This window comes from Patagioenas fasciata, chromosome 2 (assembly GCF_037038585.1).
Source record: "Patagioenas fasciata isolate bPatFas1 chromosome 2, bPatFas1.hap1, whole genome shotgun sequence".
Taxonomy (NCBI): domain Eukaryota; kingdom Metazoa; phylum Chordata; class Aves; order Columbiformes; family Columbidae; genus Patagioenas; species Patagioenas fasciata.
This window is the reverse complement of record NC_092521.1, coordinates 50,078,532-50,101,235: the sequence shown is the minus strand read 5'-3', so window position 1 is coordinate 50,101,235 and position 22,704 is coordinate 50,078,532. Positions and strand designations below refer to the sequence as shown.

At 41.7% G+C, this 22,704-nt stretch overlaps 3 protein-coding genes across 16 annotated transcripts in view; 2 read left to right on the top strand and 1 right to left on the bottom strand.

Moving 5' to 3' along the window:
- Positions 1–8,146, top strand: part of TTC39C (tetratricopeptide repeat domain 39C) — a 36,331-nt gene extending 28,185 nt beyond the window's left edge. Inside the window, exons 11-14 of the mRNA XM_065830568.2 lie at positions 62–159; positions 1,043–1,147; positions 4,420–4,458; positions 5,108–8,146. Coding sequence (XP_065686640.1) covers positions 62–159; positions 1,043–1,147; positions 4,420–4,458; positions 5,108–5,197 — 332 coding nt within the window. The 3' untranslated portion in view covers positions 5,198–8,146. The remainder of the gene's footprint in view (positions 1–61; positions 160–1,042; positions 1,148–4,419; positions 4,459–5,107) is intronic.
- Positions 8,147–8,274: 128 nt separating this feature from the next.
- Positions 8,275–21,256, top strand: CABYR (calcium binding tyrosine phosphorylation regulated). Of its 4 annotated transcripts, none has more exons than XM_071804188.1 (6): positions 8,275–10,976; positions 11,211–11,289; positions 13,142–13,323; positions 13,411–13,464; positions 15,561–16,511; positions 18,329–21,256. In XM_071804188.1, the coding sequence occupies exons 3-5, from the start codon at positions 13,176–13,178 to the stop codon at positions 16,493–16,495; spliced, it is 1,137 nt and encodes a 378-aa protein (XP_071660289.1). In that variant the 5' UTR covers positions 8,275–10,976; positions 11,211–11,289; positions 13,142–13,175; the 3' UTR covers positions 16,496–16,511; positions 18,329–21,256. The 4 variants fall into 4 exon arrangements, with proteins under 4 accessions (XP_071660289.1, XP_065686593.1, XP_071660291.1 ...); XM_065830521.2 differs by adding an exon at positions 17,427–17,864 and having other exon boundaries at positions 11,211–13,323; positions 15,561–15,896; XM_071804190.1 differs by lacking the exon at positions 13,142–13,323.
- The window catches only part of OSBPL1A (oxysterol binding protein like 1A), a 75,855-nt gene continuing 72,719 nt past the window's right edge, over positions 19,569–22,704 (bottom strand). For all 11 annotated transcript variants that reach the window (XM_065830662.2, XM_065830661.2, XM_071804184.1 and 8 more), the window contains one exon: positions 19,569–20,748. In XM_065830662.2, the coding sequence (XP_065686734.1) occupies positions 20,646–20,748 (103 nt within the window). In that variant the 3' untranslated portion in view covers positions 19,569–20,645. The remainder of the gene's footprint in view (positions 20,749–22,704) is intronic.

Genomic DNA, 22,704 nt, shown 5'->3' with positions numbered 1-22,704 from the left:
ATTCTTATCTAAGGAAGGATTTCAGTCCATCTTGTTTGTTTACTGGAATCTTTTCATTAAGCTTGTCAGGATGTTGATGATGCATCAGCTGTTGGTTTGAGGAATTTGCTTCTCGGTGCCATACACAAATGCTTAGGAAACTCTGAAGATGCTGTTCAGGTAAGTTGTTAAGTGATCATTTACACCATTAATGCTATTTTATGAGCTGTTCTGTTAAACAGTAAATACTGTTGAATGCGAGTGTTAAGCAAACCATTAGTTTTCAGTGCTGCTGATTATACTGTTTTGTGAATTCCAATAGAGTATATCAGGTTCTTTTCAAATCCTCTGTTTAGCATGTCTCCATTATACTATCTGTTGTAAACGTAATTTGTTGTGTTAAATGAACATGATAGCTAAAGTGGCTGGTAAAAGCAAGAGTTGAGGGAAAGCTGGGAAGAAGAATGGAGAAGTTGTTGGCTCTGCTGGGTTTACTTTGTCCAACAAAGAAAATTCAACTTAAAAAAAAAAAAATTTGGAGATTGAGCTTTCAAAAGAAGGGTTTTGCTGCTTCTTCTCCAGACCTATTAGACATTGAGAGGTTTGATTAATAGCACATACCAAAGAACGATTTTACCACTGCTTCAGGTTTTGATCTGTAAGCACAGCTTTTTTTTTTACCCTTTATAGAATAGAATGTAATTCACATGTGCAACAAGGAAGCTGATGGTGTTGGCTTTAATTTTTTTTTTTTCCTTCTTTCAAGCATATCTTAATCTGGATACTTCCTAGTACTTTTTCTATATGAAGCTGGAAAACTCTTTAAACAGACAACATATTACTTGGTAAAAATCCAAACAAATATCTTTGCCTTGATATGGCAGTGAAAACCTCGGGGTCCTTGCTTAAAGAATCTCTACCACTGGAATTTTTTTATGTATTCTCATTTTAGTTTTGGACTAATTCTTGGTGCTTAAAGTTGAACGGTTCTTCTGGATTTTTCTTAAAGTATCAGTCAATTTTAATGTATTACTGCAATATTTTTTTTCTTTAATTTTTACAGTTCTTTCAGCAAGCTGCTAAAGATGAACTGTGCCGTCAAAACAACTTATATGTCCAGCCATATGCTTGCTATGAACTTGGCTGCCTTCTGTTAGACAATCCAGAGGTAATAGCATAACCTATTTTTAAACCATTAAAAATAGGGTGGTGAGTCAACATATCACTATACAATCAATGAAACAAAGTTTATAGGTGAATAATGTATGTTAAGTCTTAAAAAATTGTTTTATATCTGCCATAAAAAGACTTGGTAGATTGGCTTTTTGCAAACCAAGAAATGCGGTGTATTTTAGGTAATCGTGTCTTAATTTTTCAATATCAAGAGCTGTAAAGACATTCTGAGGAGCTTAGTTATCTATCGATAACACTGCAGTGACTTGTTGGTACTGGAGTTTATTTTTACATGAAAAACAGAGCCCGAGACTTTCTGAGATTTTTCAGGGCAACTATTATATTCCTGCGCATTTAGTGGTGTCTTTCTCTAGCAGTAAAATGAGGAGGGCCGGAAAGGTACAGCAAGCAGTCGAGCAAGTATTTTGATGAGTGTAGCACCGCATTGTTTGGATTATTATTTAGCACTTCACCCAGAAAAGAACCACAAAGACTTCATTTTCACCTCTCTTATCATGCCACAGTGCACATTTTTTTCATATGTGCCTTGCAGAAACAGTGTATATAAATACAGGGGTATCAAAATACTTCTATCACCCCTCAAGATGCAAAGACCTCTCTCCCCCTTTACTTGCCTCAGTGTTCCAGCTACTGGTGGCAGCAGAGCCTGGCACAGATGCCGTGGGTAGGCAGGGATTTGGTACCCTATGCTGGTGGCATTTAGTGTGGCGGATGCCCAGGATCCTCTTCTCATGTATTTAGTTTCCTGTTGGGTGCTATTCAAGTTGAAAGATTACCTGTAGTTATCCTGCCCGAAGAGAATTTGGTGCCTTCCTAAAATAGCTTCATGTTTTTGGGATTAAATTTATATTTGAAACAATATGGTGTTTGTCAAAAGTCTTTTTACTTTGGGATTATTTATCCCCACTTTAGGACAGATGTTTTCCTAATCTCCCCCATCAGTGCATCTTGGAAACCTGACTGGGCTGAGGGGCACTCATACCATCGTACTGTTTTCATTGAAGGGGATGTAGAAGTAAAGTTATTTCAGTCATTTAAGTTCTATTAAAGCTGTACGTGTTCGCATTCTGGCTTTCACCTTGAGTAGTGAGGTTTTTGTTGTTTGGGATGAAGGCAAAAAAAATCCCCCTGGCTTTCAGACTGTCCCGATGTCTGTGTTCATACATTTGATCATTCAGGTCTTTGCAAGTACCCTGCCTCCAAGGGAGCCCAGAGAGTCTTACAATAGGGCACCTTCACCACCCTTGGTGCTGTTTCCCTCCTCAAATGTGTAACACCACTACATGGAGTTTATGCCACTTCGTGTAGTACTTGCTGAATGAGATTGCAAGTCAGGCGAGGTGGTTACAGGGTAATGACTTAGCCCCCACGTCATTGTACGTATGGTATAAAGTAGTTGTGCTGATAGTATCTCATGTTCTTCTGTTTCTGTTTTCAGTTGTTTCCTCTTATGAGGAGCGGTTGAGGGAGCTGGGGCTGTTCAGCCTGGAGAAAAAGAGGCTGAGGGGAGACCTTATCACTGTCTACAACTACCTGAAAGGAGGTTGCAGCATGGAGGGGGTTGGTCTCTTCTCCCAAGTAACAAGTGATAGGACAAGAGGAAATGGCCTCAAGTTGTGCCAGGGGAATTTTAGATTTGATATTAGGAAAAAGTTCTTCACGGAAGTGATTGTCAGGCATTGAACAGGCTGCCCAGGGAAGTGGTGGAGTCACCATCCCTGGAGGTGTTTAAAAGGCGTTTAGACGAGGTTCTTAGGGACACGGTTTAGTGCTGGAGTTAGGTTATGGTTGGACTCGATGATCCTGAGGGTCTCTTCCAACCGGAATGCTTCTATGAAATAATCTTGTCAGATTTCGTCATCTGAGCTGAACCTTCCCCTTAAGGAGGGAAGGAAAGGAAAATATTTTTATAAAAATTATCATGATAAAGGACAAACCTAAAAAACGCTATTAAAAATAATTGTTCTTTCTTGAAAACCCTGCTTCCCTATGACTTAAAACTGAGCCTTGAAGCCTGGTGTGAAGGTCTGAGTCCAGTAATATTCCTGCTGCCTTTTTCGTGTCCAAATTTAATCATGTCAGGTATCTCTTAATTTCAATACTCACCCCACTATTTTTTTTTTTTTAATCTGAAGATTTTGAGAACGTGGGAGGAGTTCTGCCTTCCTCCCTGCTTTACATGTAGTAAGTGCACACAGTAACTGAATGTGCTTCACATTGGGTGTTTGAGGGCTGAACAAGCCTCAGCTTGTAGCTGCACTTATAGGTGATGGTAGTGTTTAGCATGGGCAGGACATGCAGGGAAACTCCCTGCAAGTGGATGCTGTTTATAGAAAATTCCATTTACTAGCTGAGGTGTCATGCAGGAGCTCTATAATAGTTAAGAAAGAGAAGGGAATAGAATTCTATAAATCACATTTGCCCGAGAGGCTGAGTGTATTAATGACCTGAGCAACAGATCTAGATATGAATCTGCCTTTTAGTATAAAATACATGCTGTTATTACATTTACTTGGGTTTAAAATTACTCATAATTACATGTTTGATTTACCATGTCATCTGAATCATTTTTATTATTTTAAACTTAGTTCTAATGAAGTTATTTAAGATTTTAATGTTATGTCAAGAATTTTACACATTTTTTTGTAGATGTCTTAAACCCATATAAATAAATATGTACATATTCAGACATGTTTGAATCAGAAAATTTAATTTTCTGTCTCTTATCAGCTAGTTGATTATTTGTGAGGCTTAAAATATACTGTATGACAAAAAAAATAAAGCATGAGCTTTTCAGTAGTTAATATTGATCTGCAAATGCATATATTTTTCCTTAATAATTTGAAATAGAGATTTCTGCAACAACTTTTAATGCTTAAAATCCAGCAAACTGTTTTGAAAGTAAATGACTTCAACTTTGGCTAAGCAGCAAAATTTACTCTGTTGAACAATTAGTCATTTATCTGTAGCCTCCTTTGTTTCCCTGTGCATTGTTGTAGCTCATCATCATCAGTAGAAACTTAAATTTAAAAGTGTAATTTCTCCTTTTCTGTAGAAGACTAGAAATACATAATACTGCATTTCTTGGGTGCCTCATTAGTATTTCTAGTTGCCTATTTTGAGAGGGTTTTGTCTGTTTGGTACCTTGTATTCAAGATAGAGATGCTTGCTATTCTGGACTGATCAGGCAGATATTTTTTGTAGCATTTGCAAAGTATTTCTAATGGAATGTTTGTCTTTTTGTAGACTGTGCCAAGAGGCAAAACTTTACTTCTCCAAGCCAAGGTAAAAACAAATACATTTTTGAATTTATCTTTCTGAGATGAGGGCATTTGAGAGATTCTGCTTTTGGTGGGGGCTTGGGGGAGGGGGAGTGGACGTTAAATGTCATTGTCCCTCACCTACAACCTACACCACTATCATGTAGATATACATTAATGTATATGATACACATTTATGTGCGTTATGTAGGTATGTATTTCTAGGTCAGTCATAGCACAGAGCCCATGTTAGTGACTTCTCCTGGAGTCTTAGAACCTTGTCAAGCTTTTCAACTAAGATTTGGCGACACAAAGTTTGGAACAGACAAGGAGTGGAGAGTTGTTATTTTCAACTGGTTCCCTACCTTGGGCATGTTGGGATTTTCTAGAGCTTTTGGACTTGTGGAACTTTCCAGGTGCTGTTCATCTACACGTGATCCAAACAGCATGCTGGAAATGAAAGCTTTCCGCTCTCTTCACCAGCTTGGAATTTCTGTAATTGTTCTCTTGCTTTGCATAATGGGGCGATATTGCAACATGGAATCTCCAGTTTGCCTCTTTTCTTTGGTCTGTTTTGTAACATGACTTCTTATGCATTAGTAGTGAAGTTATCTTAACATCCTAAAGTGAAGGAGGGTAATAGATATATCTATCTATCTCTTTTTTTTTTCCAGGAGGAGTTCACTGGCTATGACTTTGAGAATAGATTGCATGTCCGCATACACGCAGCCTTAGCCTCTCTAAGGGAAGTAGTTCCACAGTGACGGACAGGAAGTCTTGTTATCCTTTCCCACAGTTTCTGCACTTTAAGATGAAGCAGAAGAAAAAGCTGTTGGGAAGACCAGCTTTTCTTCTGAAAGCCACTTGTGCCAGAGACACTTTCCTAGTATGGTCAGAATTAGTATGGTGTAGTAGAACATTACAATTTTAACGAAAAGTGAATCAACCAGGAGGAAGGTTAAGTGACCTTGTGTTTTTAACTCTTCAGGTTTTATTTTGTTCAGACCAAGCCAACCAGGATAATTTGTAACTCTGCGGATGAGCCTAAATAAGCACACATGATTTACTTCAACAATATTGGCAGGTGTGATTTTTACCTTTTAAAATAGATCTAGTTCCAAAATATGCCAAGAGGAGCACTTCTGTTTTGATTAGAATAATATAAAAGAAGTAATCAGTGTAAATGCTGGAGTTGGGAATGGGCAGAATACTTCTTTTTTTCTTCTTTTTTCTTCAAGCATTAGCCCGCGTGCAGGAGGAGCAAAACTGTTCAGCCACAAAAAGCAGTTCTTACTGAATTTTAGTGACTTATGTTGGTGACTTCTTAGTGACTAATGTGGGGATTTTAAACCTCACATCCCCTTCCATTCTTAATTCCTTCCCCTCCAGCCCAACTCATACTTGTGGTACAAATTATGTCAATATTTAGGATCTCTGCTTCTGGAACATTCCAGCCAAATACTTGCTTTGTTTGACATGCAGTTACAGTGTAGGCAGTTTTTATTTCTTTTCTTAGTATTCTGAATATTATGTTAAAATACATAGGCTAGATACAGTAAGTTTATATTTTTTTCATTCAAGCTGCTGAATCTGTGTAGTGGTGACCTTTAAAGGTACTAAAAAGAACAACCAAACTGAAAAACCCAAAAATCTACTTGGTAGTTATACCAATACCACAATATCCTAAGTCTCTTTATGGTATTCCAAACTTGTGATGTTAAGGTATTGAAATACCTCAGAGAGCTTAAAACTTTTATCATGACTTGGCCATCTATGTGCTCGTCTGTAGCTTTTTCTTTTTTTTTTTAAATCTTGTCTGTAATATGTAGTGTCTCCTTATGTCTTATATTCAGTTAATATCATATTCTAGGAAAAGAAATATTTTTTTAAAGAAGCTTATGAATGGAAATCTGACCAGAAAGTTAGTTGAATTATGTTACTTTGCAAAGCTAGGAAGACTAGATATCTGTGGAAATAGTTATCCAAAAGCCTTATCTTTACTTTGGTCAGGTTGCCTTAAACAGTTCCTTAGCTTAAAGAGTTTGTTGGGTTTTTTCCTTTTCTTACCTTTTTGTAGGGTATGTTGCCAAAGTTTTAGACTTGCCCACAGCTAACCTTCATTCATTTGCTTGTGAGGTCGCATCTAAAGCAAGACTGATATGGAGGAGAAAAGTAATATCCTACTTGGTAGGCCAAATGAAATGGTTGAGACACTTATTTCTCTCATAGCAGTTCCTGCTATGAAAGGCATTCCTAGAGCAGTTAAACACTTTTGTTGCAGTTCCTGAAGGAGAAGAGACACTCTTAAAGCAGTTTTATTTTTCTACAATCTAGATGTGTTACAGATAGCACACTATGGGTGTTTTTTAATTCAAATTCAACAGTAATATTGAGTCACAAATGAGTGCTCAACTTTATTTGGTCAATTCAAGTAAGTATTGACTAGAAAACAATATATTGTATATATAGTGACTACTTAGAATTCAAATCATGATTTTAAAAATGGGCTTTAATGTACTTGAACTTCTATTTTGTCCCATGTGACTTCTGATGTTTTGCAGTGAGAGGGTCAGTCCATTCTGGGTAAATAGCTTGAAATGATACAGTTACTGACAAAACTCCTTTTAAATACACTGCTTATATATAATGTGAGACTAGGCTGTTTGGGACACAAAGCACCTGCATGCGATTTGTGTTGGGATGTTTAGGGTCTACATACTTGAGGTACCTAGCTAATTGTAGTAAATTTACTAAAAGACCTGTTGTTCTCACCAGGCCTGGAGTGGGTATGGAAAGACACTATATATTCATATAACAGTTTAGCTCTGTGCAAAATGCAGCTTTTCTGTGGATTTAGCGAGTCATCACTGAAATAGAACTGTCCGTTTCTGTGTTAATTATTTTTTTTCCTCCCCTTGTAGGAGAATCTCCTACATTGTAAATGTCAATTATTTTTTATGTTAGATTGTGCCTGTGATGAGAAAAATTTCAACTGTATTTTGTGTAGACGGATAAGTTTTTATACTTTGGAACTCGGAGGCACAGTCTAATAGCAATAATGGAATATGCATCTTGCTAGTTAATATGTTAAGACTATCTTTACTGGGTCAGGTATTTTTGTTGATGTTGATGCAGTTTTTATCTCAATATGACTCATTACAAATAAATAACTAGAATTTTTAGATGTCACAAAGTGGCATATTTATTGTGATGTACTGTAAATGTTGTTAATTTACAGAACTTGCATTTTTATATTTCTGAGTAAAATTAAAAGAAATGTGGACTTGAGTTTTGTTCCCTTGCTCCTCAAAATCTGTCTTTTAGTTGGTGGCCTCTTGAACAAGATGATATCAAGTATTGGGAAAACTTCTGGGATGTCAAGTGACTCTAATCAAGTTTTCTAGTCAGCAATTACCTCAGCCTTTGTTCTTCCAATATAGTCTCCTGGTTCTGAAAGTGAGTTACATGTGTCATGTTGAGATCAACCGTAGAGTGAACAAGGTTTAAGATGCGGTTTTAAGACATCAAATTTACCTGTTCTTCATTAAAGAAAGAGAACCACACGCAGTTGTATTTGTTGTATTCCTACACCTTTGAATAATGTTTCTAATTTACTCCAAAGCAAGCACTTTAATTTCTTCTCTCTGATGCTGAACGCTTGTTTCATATTCTAGTTATGCTTTATTCTTAAATAAAATTCCCCAAATATTGCATTGAATTGCTTTTCAGTTTACAACAGTTCCAACAATTGATCGTAATCGCGTTTAAAAATTGCTCCGTGACTGAAGTTTGCCCAGGAGCATGTGTTAGGTCAGGATAGGGATCTATGGGGTGCTGCAGGGCTGCTGATGGTGGAGGGAAAGCAGCACAGCCCATCCACTACGCTCAAATTCCCTTTTATTACAAAATGCTAACAGTAGTAGCAATCACTCTAGTGAAAAACTACACAATCACCATCAAGTGTTATTAAAGCTAATGTTAAGAAGTAAATTTATACTTGGCTCTCTCTTAAGGCAGATGGGTGGCCAATGGCACACTGGGCTTGGGGAGCAAGAAGTGCAGGGGTTATTGTCTTGAACCCTTCATCCTGAAGGGAACTGTACAATAAATTATTTATATAAATTAGGAGTTTGGGGGAAAAAAAAAAGGGCTGGGGAATTGTTTTTCTGCTAACTACAGATTGAGTAGATGGTTATACAGTAGTCTCTTGTATTCTAATGTTTTACGGTGAGCTAAAAAATAGTGATACAAAAACTGCTTTTATTTAGAAAAGTTGAATTCCAGAAGATGGAAATACACAGGCAAGGTCCAGTCCTCGTTCTTTTTGACCACCCCCCCACCTCCAAACAACAACCAATTAAAACACACTATTCTATACAGAAACTCAGAAAGCACTGGGAACGTGTTGTTTTTACACTGAATTATCCCTGTCTGTATATCATATTTTTAATTTATGCCAAAGCAAATTCTAGTATGAAAGTAGCCAATGCACAAGGTTCACAGGAAAGATTGAATTATTTTACAAAAGGCCTGCCTTAATCACCACATTGGGAATCTGTTCCCTCTGAACTCTGAAGCTTCTGCAATCGATCAGTTGTAAAATTGTGTGATTGTTAGTAGATGGCAAAAAGTGATTTCCCCACCCCTGACACGTGTATACTCAAGGTTGTTTACCTTGAATGAATGACACTTAAATATTGTGCTGCTCAGCAAACCTTCCATTTTTGGTGGGTTTTTTGATTGCTGGCGTTGCGTGCATCCTCCTGAGTGCTTGCAGAAGGGAGCACATGCCAGCAAATGAGGTGTGGAAGGTCAGAGGGGTGACAACACCTGAAAGGACCCAGTCCCTCGACTCTTCTGAACCTGGAGGTCTCCAGCTTTGGTTTCCAGACACTGCAGCTCTTTGTATTTTCTTCTGCTGTGTCACATGCTGCGTTCTTTGCCATGTCTCAGTGTAGGCATTAAAAAGAATCTTCAGGTCGCCTGTTACCATTCTTTTGCGTGGGCAAAATATAAACGAGATGGTAAGAAAATCAATATGAGGCAGGCTTTTTAGAGTTATATACTGGACTATTTCTATTTTTCACATTTTTTTAATGTAAGTTTGACTGCAAAACTGGACCTAGCATAGATTACCAGGCCAGGTGTGAATTGGTTACATGTTGCCTTCCTGCTCAGAACCTCTCTGCTTAATTACCCAAGATTTTAATGACCTAGAGAGCCACTGTGTTTTCACCAGAGTGTTTTAGCCGCAGGGAGTTCATGTTCAATTGTCTTACCCCTATTTTTTGCATGCTGCTCATCTTTTGATGTAACTTCTTCCAAGACAGTGTTCCAGTAGACAATTTGATCAGCCAATCAACTAGTTTTGCACGATCAACTGGTCTTCAGTCTTTTTCAGCTGTTTTTTAGCAAGCTGTGCTTACCTGCAGAAGATGCCCAGAAAGGCTCCCAGGTGAAGAGGTTAAGAGAAAAAAGGGTGTTAGAGTTGAATATTTGAGGGGAGGGGGGAGGAGAGATTGTCAAACCTGGCTGAGCAGATCCATTTATGTAGCAAACACATGCCAGTTTTTCACTAAGAGCAACGTATTTACTGTATTGAAAAAAGGTAATTGTACTCCTGGGACATACGCTTCTCTCCACAGGTGCCCCTTGTAGCAAAGGCCCTGATGAAGGTGGAGAGACAGTCCAAGATACGCATAAAAGTACCTTAAATCCAGCATTTTGTACCTGTGGTAGGAACAGCAAGAAGGTTTTCATGGAGATTTTTGAATATGAATGCAAACCCTCACTTAGAATTCTACTGAAGGTTCTGGCAGGCAGAAATATAAGGATGGTGCATGTCCTCTTCTGCCTGTTTAGCTGAAGATTTGAAAAAGATTACATATTTAGAGAAAAAAAATGATCTCTCCTCAAACTACTGTGACTCATTAACTTGTTGTAAACCGTCTAATGAAGAGTTAATAAATGAACTGATTTCTTTTTTTTTTTTTAATGGCAGAAATATAAGGCAGCTTATCTGAGACCTTGATACACTGAACTGTCCATTAATTGATATATATCTGGTAAAATTTTAACATCATCTGGAAACTATTACTTCTGCAGATGAGGGAATGGAGGGAGGGACAAGGTAATTACCTTCAGTTGGGCAAACTGCTCTTAGGCTGGTGGTCTCTTCAGTTTGGGGCCAAAGGGCAACATATTTTGGTAGAGTAGCTGGTACACTTCGTATGATGGATTTAGTCTAGATGGCTTCTGAAAACAGCATTCAAGTTCCAGCACAGTGAATGGGTTTCCAGATGTACTTTCTCATGTATGCTCTTCTTAATTTTCTGCCAGGGGCTGAAACCTTTTTAAATATTTAAGGAGCTGTTTGCTTACCTCTGATGCTAATTTTTTCTGTGGTTTATGACATCTGTCCTTAAACACCTTTGAAGCTTTTGCTGTGCGGAGCTTTGCATTCCTAGAATTTCGAGAGTTTTCAGAAGATGCAAATTTACAAGTTATCTTCTGACCTGACCACATTGCAGCCTTTGCACACAGGTGAGCTTCACGCCTTTATGAAGTCTTGTTGCTTCTGTATGTTCTCCCTACAGAAATCTAGACTTCAGATTACTGTCCTGACTCTAGAAACGATACATTTTCTAGTCTTCATATATACATTCTTGAAGTATGTCTTATTCTTTATATAGCAAGGCTATTTTTCCTAATTCCTTAAGTCATAGCATATTCATATTTCACTTTTTCTATATCATGATCTGTGTTGTCACTATCCAGGACTGATGCTCCATTGTGAGATGATTTAGTAATGAGAAGCTACTTTCTAAGGATTCTTTTCTGGAAGAAGCATTTTTTGGTGAGTTTACCATTAACATACTTTCCTGTGAACTAACTAAAATATTCCATTAATTTTGAATGAACCATTATGAATCTGTTATTTATTAAAGGAAGCTGTTGTAGATAGGCTAAACGCTTCAGCAGCAGTGACACTTGAGTCTTAAATCTGTGGTGCTTCTGGGATTCACCTCAGGTTTTTGTAAGGATGCAGACATCCAGGAATGCAGGAGCAGGTAAGTAGATGATTTTTCTAGCCTTCATGAAGAACACTCTGTAGCATTGTTGGTGGATAGAAGTTTTTATGCCACAGCAGACTCCTCATCATGGCATGACCCCATTTATCCTGCCTTCATGATCCTCAGAAACCCGGTTAGTGGTAACCTTGAAAACATAGCACTATACAGTCACCTTTTTTGTCTTCGTGTTATCAGAACAAAAAATGATCTTTTGTGTATCCACTGAAAATGTGTACTGGAAAGCAAATGCTGTCACTGGGGCTCTTGAGGTTTGTCTCCAGTTTTGCCCTTGCAGTCATGAGGTTTTGCAATATGAATGGAGCCGTGTTGAGGAACAATCTGGTTCCTCTTTGGGTGTAGCTGCTGTGGCTGAAGGGGTTACAGCCCTCAAACGTGTTCTCTGAGCTCCTGCTAGAGGTTCCCACAGAACATCCCTTCTCAGGGGCTATATTTTGCAGACTTACATCAGTTTAAATCCTTTGGGTGTTGTACATCACTTAGGTTAAAAGGCCAGGCTGTGAGCTGGGGGATGGGGCTGTGCACCCATGGCTGGCAGGTGGGAGGGCTGTGGCCTTTCTGCAGGTTGCAGCGTTGGATTGCATGAAGTCATCATAACCTGAGGCTGAGCACAAAGCCACACTCTTCTTGTGCCAGGGAGAAACTGCTCTGTCCTTGGCTGCCTGTTGCTGGTGAGGAAAACTGGTGTTTCAGCAAAGCCAAAACAATTGCTCAGAGGGGTTCTGCCTGCGCTGGTTATGTGCTTGAAGGCAAGTCTGGCAGAAAGCAGGCACAGTTTCACAGTAGTGTGGGAGGGGAGGGAAGGCAGCAGCTCCCCCGGGGCAGGCAGCACCCATGGGTGCTCACCCTTGCCCTCACAGCCCTTGTGCTGCTTGTCCTGAGTGGCAGCAGCCAAGGCACCGTACCGCCGTCTCAAAATATATCATTAAAAGTGTTTAGTTATAACTAGAGTTGTGCTCAAATGGTCGTGTGCGTTAAACGCACCAATTCTTGTGTGGTGATGAGCACCGAGGTGTTCATTGTGGGAGCAAAGCCCTTGCTGCCCGCAAAGTCCTTTGCCTCCCACTCCATCCTGAAATCCTTTTTTCAGCTGACAAACAGTAAACGCTGCAGCACAGAGACTGGGGGCTGTGAACCTCAGTGCTGTGCTGGTGACATAGGGGCACTGTGACCTCACGCTCCGACAGGTGGTGGCCCTGGGCTGCAGCAGGTATCAGGGATGGAAGGGAGGAAGGTGGAGAAGGGAGGAAGAAGTGTCCTGTAAACCCTTAGCCTGAACACAAGTGGCTTTTCTGGCCCATTGCCAGGTGGTTTGGTGGGTTTTATCTTGGGGGAAAAAAAGGGAATTCATGGCCTCAGGTTTGAATTCACACTGTGGTTCGTGGGTTGGCTGGTCCCTCTGACCCTGCCTCCTGCTGCATGAAGGTGCAGAGGAGTGAAGGGTTTGGTCACTGCAAGTGGTAAATACCCCCTTTAACTGCAAGGAGCTCTTGGGAAGGAGCGTTTGGGGTTACAGATGTCACAGCAAGGGATAAGCAGCTGCAGTCACGCAGTGGGTGTGGGACACTTCATGCTGTGACAGGGTGGATGCTCAGCCCAGGGGTTGTGTTTGTACAGATGAGAAGCCATAAAGCAGCTGGAGCGGGCAAAGATGCAGTCTGCGAAGGCTGAAGTGGTTGTTCCGCACGGCCTCAAGACCCTGCTTGAGGGAGTGAGCCGGGCTGTCATCGAAAGCAACCCCGATGACCTTATTCGGTTTTTTGCTCTCTATTTCAAAGAGCTCGTCACCTTTCAGAAAGGTTTGTTCCTACCAGTGTTTCATCCAAATACCTGAGCCGTTTGAGAGTCCTGTCCTACTCCAGCTTAATTCCTGTTTCTGTTTTCAGAGAATCCAAGTATGGACATAACAATGCTGGTTGAAAATTTGGACTTCGGTAGCGGTAAGATAGTTTCTGTTCGTTCTTTTAAGATATTTTGAGACAGTGTGTGAATGGGTGCAAGTAGTTTTCACTTATCATGGGCTGCATCCCATCCATATCTAATAATGAGAAAGAGGCACATGGGCTCTGGGCTATTGAAGAGACGTTAACCTTCATCAAGCACTTGCTTCTGTTTAGTGTGGGAAGAATTACTCCCCTGGGCTTCTGTACTTTTTCCTTGAGCATACAGGAGCCAGGATGCCTTTGGTAATTTTCATTTTAGGATATTGAAGTGCAGTTTGTCACCCCCAAAACAGATAGCAACTTCACCCTTATCCACTTTTTGCAAATAGATACTGTATCTCTCTCTCTGTCTTTCTTAAAGCCCCCTTAAGTACTGAAAGGCTGCAATAAGGTCTGCCTGGAGCTTTCTCTTCTCCAGGCTGAACAACCCCAACTCTCTCAGCCTGTCCTCACAGGAGAGGTGTTCCAGCCCTCTGATCATTTTCATGACCTCCTCTGGCCCCTCTCCAACAGGTCCATGTCTTTCCTGTACTGAGGGCTCTAGAGATGGATGCAGAACTCCAGGTGGGGTCTCACCAGAGCAGAGCAGAGGGGCAGAATCACCTCCCTCAACCTGCTGGCCACGCTGCTTTTGATGCTGCCCAGGATACAGTTGGCCTTCTGGGCTGTGAGCGCACCTTGCCAGCTCTTGTCCAGTTTTTCATCCACCAGTACCCCCAAGTCCTTCTCAGCAGGGCTGCTCTCAATCCCTTCATCCTCCAGCCTGTATTGATACTGGGGGTTGCTCCGGCCCAGGTGCAGGACCTTGCACTTGGCCTTGCTGAATTTCATAATGTTCTCATAGGCCCACTCCTCAGGGCTCTGGATGACATCGCTTCCCTCTAGAATATCACCTGCAACTCTTTGGACACAGCCATCCAACCAATTCCTTAACCATCGACAGTGCATCCATCAAACTCATCTCCTATTTGGTGACCAGCATTTTGTAGGAGACCGTATCAGTGGCCTTACAGAAGTCCAGGTAGATGGCATCCACACCTCCTACTGTGTCCACCAATGCTGTCACTCCATCATAGAAGGCTACTACATTAGTCAGGTGATTTGCCCTTGGCAAAGCCATGCTGGCTGGCTTTTATCTCCTTCCCTTTTGTATATTTCAATATATCTTCCAGGAGGATCTGTCCCATGATCTTACCAGGCACAGAGGTGATGCTGATGGCAGTTCCCAGAGTCCTCCTTATTACCTTTTTTAAAATGTGGGTGTGATATTCCCTTTTCTCTAGTCACCGGGGGCTTTGCCCGGCTGCTGTGACTTTTCAAATATGATGGAGCGTGGCTGTTTAACACAGAAATTTTCTGTCTGAATATGGCAGTGTTTTTTTGATGCGATTGTGAACTGACCCCTGCACGTTCACTGAGCTCCAGCACAGGTCCCTCTTGCACCTTTTCTCCTTATAGACCACTTTGTCGCTGTGTTGTCCATGCCCTACTGATATGTCACGTAACTTCCCTGATGGAACACCATTTTGATCCCATGTGTACTCGTGTTCCTCCCTTGATAACTCATCTAGAAGCGGTTTTTTACCCTGTATCTAAAACTTGTTCATGTCTTTTACCCTGTTCTTCATTTGGATACCTGTCAGTTCAACTCATCAGAATTCTTTCTTGAGGAAGCTAAAATGCTGCCATCTCTGCATCATGGATCCCAAGAGTTCTGAGGTGTTGCAAAGAGGAGCCATGGTGTTCTAGCTGGCTTATCTCATGTGCTTAATGTCAAAGGTTTAATCTTTTAACCCATAAGTGTAGCAGTGTTGGTGGGCAGTAGATAGGAATGTAGCCATCACTGCAGGACCAGAAATATAGTTAAGTCTTCCTAGGTTCTGAAGATGTACCACTGCTTTCTGAATTTTCTTTCCCCTTATGAACAGGCAAGCAGCAAACCCTCTCCTTAAATTATTCCATCTCTGCAACCTGGGAAGCCTCATAAATGTGCTGTAGAGCATTTAATTGAATTGATGCTGAAATCACTCTTAATTTTATTTAAATGGAACCAGGTGCTCATGTATTGCCATTATGTTCTTCTTTCTTTGCAGAAAATGGGAATGGGGGAATGCAAGATCAGACATTGGATGACATGGAGACATTATTTCCTGGGGAGCCCAGGCAACAGGACAAGGGTACTGAAACAGAGGAAGATCAGCTCCTTGAGGACTTTGAGACTGAATGTAGCTCTAAAGTAACTCAATACCCATCAGTTGCCAGTTTCACTGCAAAAAGCACATCCTCCATTGGACCTGCTGGAGCTCCACCTGCTGAGGGAACTGCTCAAGTTCCATCAGATGAGGGACTTGCTGGAACTCCATCCGCTGAGGGACCTGAACTGATGTATGTCCCTGCTGAGCCTGCACAGCTTGCTGCCCATGTGCTAGGTAACACTGATTCTCTTTATTCTTTGAGGGATGTGGCAATCAGTGTGCAGAGTCTTTATGAAGATTCTCAGACCTCAGAGAATGCATTTATACCAGTAGAAGGTGCTGCTGGAGATGCTTCTACTTTACCAGTAGCTGAGGCTTCTGTAGAAGGTGTTAGGTCACAACCAAAAGCGTGGAGTCAGGCCTCCATGGCTGGAGAACTAGTTTCCTCAGACAGACAGGCTCGAGTCTCAACAAATTATGTAAATCAAGCTTCCTCAGTCCTCTTGGGGGAAGAACCATCACCTCCTTCACCACTACCACCATCACCACATGCTCCTAAAGAAGTGTTGCAGGCCATGCCTTCCTGCAGTGAAGCTGAGGTTACGTCAACCACCGGGGTTGTATCACTGTATTTGAATGCTGAGCGGATTACTGATGCAGAGATTCCACCTTATGTAGAGCAGTTTCCACAGAAAATAATCATCTGCACAGTAGACCAAACAACTTGTCTCTTAAAGATTAAGCAGCCTTTAGATGCAAGACAGGGCTCAAGTGCTACATCATCTGCTGATGATTTCAAGTACCAGCCTGAGAGAATAGAATCTACAGCCTAAGCAGATGTCTTTCCAGGTAAGAAAGTCTGGGTCTTTGTGTCATCTGCCTTTTCCAGCTCTGCAGCTCCTGCAGTGATCAAATGGAAGAGCACCTATGTCAGTGCAATGCAGGGTGGAGGTGGCTTCTGAGAAACTACTGTACCAGCATGGTCTGCTTGGCCACAGTGCACACATTGGATCTCTCTGCCATCTGTTCCAGGCGATGTGACTGGCTCTGGGCAGGAGTCCTGTGGGCAAATATGCAGATGGACAGGTGCCCACTGATGCCAAATGGTCTTACTCAAAACAAGGTGCTGGACAAAGTTTTCCATTTAGAAAAAGAAAGTGGTGGTGGTGGTGGTTGCCTGTGCTGTCTTGAGCTTGGTGAGTTTCTGCAGCTGGGCTGAGCAGGCTGAGCACTAGTCATCATCAGTTCCACAAACAGTGAAAGACCTGGTGCTCATCTTCCTCACCAGCACCTTTTCTGTGGGGTGACATATGCCCAGCTCATCCCTTGCCCAGCTGGAGAAACCCTCCATGGTGGAGAAACCCTCTGTGGTGGGGCTCCCCTGCCCTGAGTCTCCCTGGTATTGCAGAATCCCAGGCCCCAGAAGTAGGACAGCTGTGAGGTCTCAGAAAAGCATCTTGCAGAAGAGAGCTGAGCTTAGGCAGATTTAAAGAAAAAGCAAGCTAAACTGTTAGGGGAGTTTGACAAACTTCAGTTTCAGAAATATCAGACAAACACGTACCCAGAAGAGCTGGGTTTTACTTTTTCTAAGCTGCATGTGTTTGTCAGTCACATACCAACAAGCATTTGCCATCCTAGCTCTCTTCTCTAACAAACATGCCTTTACCAAGTGTAGGTATGTTTGGTTTAGACATACATAAAGATTTACAATATGACTGGAATTCACTGCTCCTGATACCAGCACTCTTATTTTTATCTTTGTAGCCATGGCATCAAGTGAAGCAGGACAGCTACCGCCACATTGTCATGTGTGGACCCTTTACTGCCTAACTGACTTGAGCCAAAAATCACCACACTCCCTTCCTCATGCTGGAGCTGCTGTTTCTGCTCCAATTTATGTGATGCAAGAAGCATGCAAGAGGGAAAATGCTCCACCTTTCATTTTAGTGGGCTCTCATATTCACAACACACAGGACTGGAAACCTCACCCTGGCCACACTATGTTGACACCACAAGATGCAGGTGCTAGGAAGAGACTCACTGTAGTCCCAGTCCCTGTTGCCTGGCCAGCTGATGAGGAACCAGATCTGGCAGAGGAAACCGCAGCTATGCCATGCACCCCCAGTGTTTTCTTTGTTGCCATCCCCCTGGATGACGTGATGTCTGCAAAGAAAGGCTCACCAGATGGTGACAAGTGCACAGGTATCAATGCTCTCGCAGGAAGTTATAGTACCACAGGGTAGATTACCATAAATTACATCAGGCCCCATCCTGAAGAATTAAGTTGCTTCTTGCATGGGTCTTGCAGAGGGATGTGCTTGTGTTTGGATTTTACTACTAAAAAGCTTTATTTCAGCCTTTTCAAACTACAGCAAGGTTTAAGATGAGTAGTTAAAGTACCTGTCACACTTAACAGACCCAATGCCTTCCTCTGCTTGTTAAACTTTGGAGTTAGTAGTACTAGTCTTGCTCTGGTTTTAGTATAAAGTGACCAAGTTTTTAATCTTGCATTTATATACATCTTTATGCCTGCAACTTGAACTTTTAACATTTGCGTAATGCTCAGAATGTGGCAAAATACCCTCACTAAGGAGTGCATTTAGGTAGCAATTAATGTAATTCTTGCTGCACACTTTCTGCTGAGTTCATGTTATTTTTTTAAACAGGTTGAAACAAGAGGCTGTTTGAACCACAGGAAGTGATCAGGAAGAATGGAGTTCACACAATAATAAATAAGGCAAACATTCAACAAAATCATCCTGCAATGAGAACTGCATTCCCATGCACTTTCTTTTCCTAGCACCACACAACAGCCTGAATGTGTGAATTATGACCATGGAAACATCCGCTGCAGCTGTTTCACTGAAGAGCAGCCCAGCTTCTTCAGCATACTCAGACAGTATACACATAAGCCCCAACCACAGACAGATTACATACAGAGCCCAAGCTTGTCAGCATAACCAGGCATAGTCCCTACTGCTGGGGTTGTACTTTAGGAAGGAACTGCACATTAATATCCAGAGCAAGAGGACAGTCATACTTTCAATGAGAGGAAGGAGTTATTCTCACACATGGTCAGTTCATTCAGACTACAGGTTTATTGAAGAAGACAGCTGAGGTTATGCTTTGAAGGAGTTAAGAAAGTGTCCCTTTATGTTACTTCAGAGGTTTCACAACTACAGGTATGGCCACTTACCTGCACCAGACTCCTGAAGTACAGGTCTAGAAAAAAAATAATCTGTTCTTATAAAACAGACATCACTCAAAACAAAATATGATATTGTGTAGAGGTTCCCCCTCTTGCACCCAGCTGGGCAGGCAGGAACTAAATGCTTTGTTTTTCCCCCAGCACCAAGTGTGCAATGCTGTGTGACCTGCTGAAGCACTGACCCAACAGCTAGACTGTTTCTACAGATCTCAGAATCCCACTTGCAGTTGCACAGGAATTAAGACAGACTGAGGAAATGCTGGCCAGAGCAAGAGGCTCAAGTGGAGAGGTGGGGCTTCCAAGAGACAGTGCAGGTGTTCAATTTCTGCATCTTCAACTCACTGATAGAACTGGGCACTCACATGAAAGACTGCCAAGGAAAAGGCTTTCCCTTATCTATGCAAATATGCCTCAGCATCACAACCTGGGTAACTGTAGTAGCACACAGACTAAAAATAGAAAGCAACCTTATTCAGTTTCAGCAACCTGCCAGGCTGGAGCTGCAGCCTCACTGTGTGTTCAAGGAGGGAGCTCTCAGTTCCCCAGCCATCCCTCCAACCCTGACACAGATTGTTTCTGCTGAGGGGAAGAGAGGTCCCAGAGGCACAGGGAAGCACCACATGTCACTGCAGCAGCTTTTGGGGCTGGCTTGCTCAGAAGGGGTCAGCACTGTCAAACACCACTCACTTCAGACTAGATAGAAGAAGTTTTGAAGCCTTTATTTAAGTAGCAATTAAATTATTTCAATTAACACTAACCTCCAGACAGCAGTTAAAATATTGTACAAAGAGCAGCTTGCCCTCTAGAAGCTCTGTACACAGTTCAATATAAACTTACACTCTTAAGATTGAATGCACCCCACTGAAAAGGGGTAAAGCAGCTGTGCACAGGAGGCCTCCCTGAGGTGCTGAACTACCTCTGAAATGCACAAGACTTCCTCCTCCCACAGTACAGACACAGGTCCTGTCCCCCCATGCCATGTTCCACCGGGTCCTGGACTGGTGAGGTTCTTGCCTTTTTGCAGTGGTGCTGGGCACCAGAACTTCTAGTGCATGAAACAGATTCTTTTAAAACCTGTCACTAGTGTGCAGTTCAAATGAAATCTGTAGATATTTAAATGGCTCTTAATTCCTTAAACCATAAGGTTGGTAGCAAAACAGGAGAGCAAAATTCAAAACACACTGCACAAAACATTGAATAAATACCTTTGAGTAATGTTACCAGCTTAAACGACTGCATTAATGCTCCAGAGATGGGAACTCTTCCAGAATCTCTGACCAGAGCTCAGGATTCAAGGGAGTTACTTTAGTAAAAGAAAAATCACTTTATGAAAAATTACATCTTTACAAAAGTAACACACCCTTCTTTTAAGAACAGAATATTGCAATTACTGTGTGTGCTTTTAAACATTCCCATGTCACAATAAATAAAACCAGTTTTACTTGTGCCAATGTTATCTACAAAAGAAAGTATTCACAGAACAGCCAAAGGTGTTCTATTCCTCATACACCACAACCTAATATAGGTGTATTCTGCAAACAGGGCAGCTCAAAACCATGGGAACTTGTTTTGTCCACACAGGACCCACCATCAGCCAGAAAAATTATTCCCCGCTACCTATGGGACTGCAGATCATGTACCACCAGGTTTACTGTGGAGATGCTGAATATTCTGTTTGATAACATGTCAGTTTTCTCAGGAGATAAGTAGAACAAGGGAAAACATTAAAACAGATTAAGACTTATTTGTATCAGTCGCAGGCTCCTTATTGTGTTTTAATAAATATCAGGCAAGTTAAAGTAGTTTCTGTCCCAGTAGTTGCCAGAATAAAGCCAGTCCTGCATACCAGTATAGGGATTAGGGCCTTGGTGGAACCATCTGCAAGGAAACACACAGCATATTAGTGAAGCTACTAATACACACACTTATAGAAGTTCAGAACTGCTTTGCTGCATCTTCAGCAGTTTATTCTTCAAAGTAATTATTGTGATTGCAATCACAAAGCTCATAAATTCAAGTTATCTTCAGTGGCTAGATCTCATCCTTTGCCACACCACTTAAATGTCTCCTGAGTGAAATGACTGACATTTTGTCACTTGAAGCAGTCAAGACTACCACATAAAAAAGACGGGTACAGTTTTACTTCAAAGCAGTTGTGAACAATCATTGGCATGCATGAGCAGTAACAACTTTTGCAAGACATGTCAACACCACAAGCACTGCAGTCCTGAAAACAGAAAAACATTATTTCCCTGGGATTTCCCTTTGTTTTAAAACCTTTGTGTTTTGCAGTGTACTTCACGTGGAACAAGTGTGCTTACTGCCCTCAGTGTAAATGTAATATAATCCATAGGCTGCAGGAGAAGTCCTGGCTTATTACAACTTATTAATGTGTAGCATTACCACTGTTGGCACTGGGGCGCTAACCTAAATGCCCAGAAAGCTGATTGCATCTGCATGAAGTTACTTGCAAGCTTTTGCTAAGCTGGTTGTTGCTAGAAACATTGACGTTCAGCATTTTCCTTCCTTCCTCCTCCTCTCCCACCTGATCTGGAGGCACCATGTATACAGCCAAGATTACATCTGCACACGTGTATGACCTTGTGGCGGTGGGGGCTGTCTATCCACAAAATAAGGTGCGCTTACAAGGCCATACTACTGGCAAGTATCCCCCAGTGGCAAGTACAAGCCTGTCAAGTCTCCATGGCACAGAAGTTTGCCCTCCTTCCTCCTTTCCCACACCCATTTCTGGCAATCCTGCAGCCTGTTACTGAACGATGCTTTGTTTGGGCCCAGTTACTCAATCTTCTGCCTCAACAGCACACAGTGCCAGAGCTCTAACATTTTAATTTCTTGTTGTATTTTGCCACACCATGTTTATGGCACAAGTCAGCTTGCTAGAAGCTGTTCCTGTGGTTAATATGCTCCACAGCTTTCTTTTCTCTTCCTCACAAAAGTCAGGTCTTGCTTTACATGCCTCACTGCAGCAAACACTTCAGCACATCATGCATGTGCAAGGCAGACAACTGGAACTCAGCTCTTCCCTTCTAGGGTACCACAAGTTTTCAGAACAGAAATTAAAGCTCATCCAGACCAAATATGACTTGACCTCTTCAAAAAGAAAGAGCATAAAGGCCACCAGCACTGCAGTATCATGTTACAAAAGCAGTGCAGCTCATAGGCAAGTCCTGCTTGGCTCCAAAGATTTGAGATGCATATCTGAAGAAATGCCTTGTACTGTCTTGATGGTGGTAAACTGAAGAGTTGAACACATCAGTGGTTCTCCTGTGGTCCCAGTTAAGTGAACTAAGTCCTTCCCCCCTGGTAGTAGACATGGTTCACCACTGCATCACCTCTGCACAGGATGCTTCACCTCCTGGTTCACAGGTAACAGCAGCTCATTCCAGAGGACAGAGCCAGCACTTGCTGAGGGGCAGGGCTATCAGTGCTATCACCTCATCTCTCACTTTAAGGAATTCAACCACACAACACCGCACTAGGGTGTTTTTAACACTCATACCGGGCAGGACAGTGCGCCGCTCTTCCACCTACTTCAATAGGAAGGGGAAAGGTGATGGGAAGAACTAAGTTTGATAAACATAGGAGACCCAAAGCAATTGCGGAACCTCACCAGGTAAGTGACAGGGGAAAAGACTGATTTTTATCGAAAGCAACACACCACTGCTGTGTTTTAGAATGTAACTAGTCTTTTACTCAAGAGTTACGACTACCCATCAGTCTCTAAAACATCAAGCGTTCAACATGAATTACTTCTTCAGAAACACCAAAACCCCACTTCTAAAGTGGATTCAAAATATTTAAAAATAATCACTA

Excerpts from the sequence above, each read along its gene's own strand:
- CABYR (XM_071804188.1), top strand. The coding sequence starts at position 13,176 with ATGCAGTCTGCGAAGGCTGAAGTGGTTGTTCCGCACGGCCTCAAGACC. Across the intron at positions 13,324-13,410 it reads GCTCGTCACCTTTCAGAAAG|AGAATCCAAGTATGGACATA; the intron begins GTTTGTTCCTAC and ends TTCTGTTTTCAG. Across the intron at positions 13,465-15,560 it reads AAATTTGGACTTCGGTAGCG|AAAATGGGAATGGGGGAATG; the intron begins GTAAGATAGTTT and ends CTTTCTTTGCAG.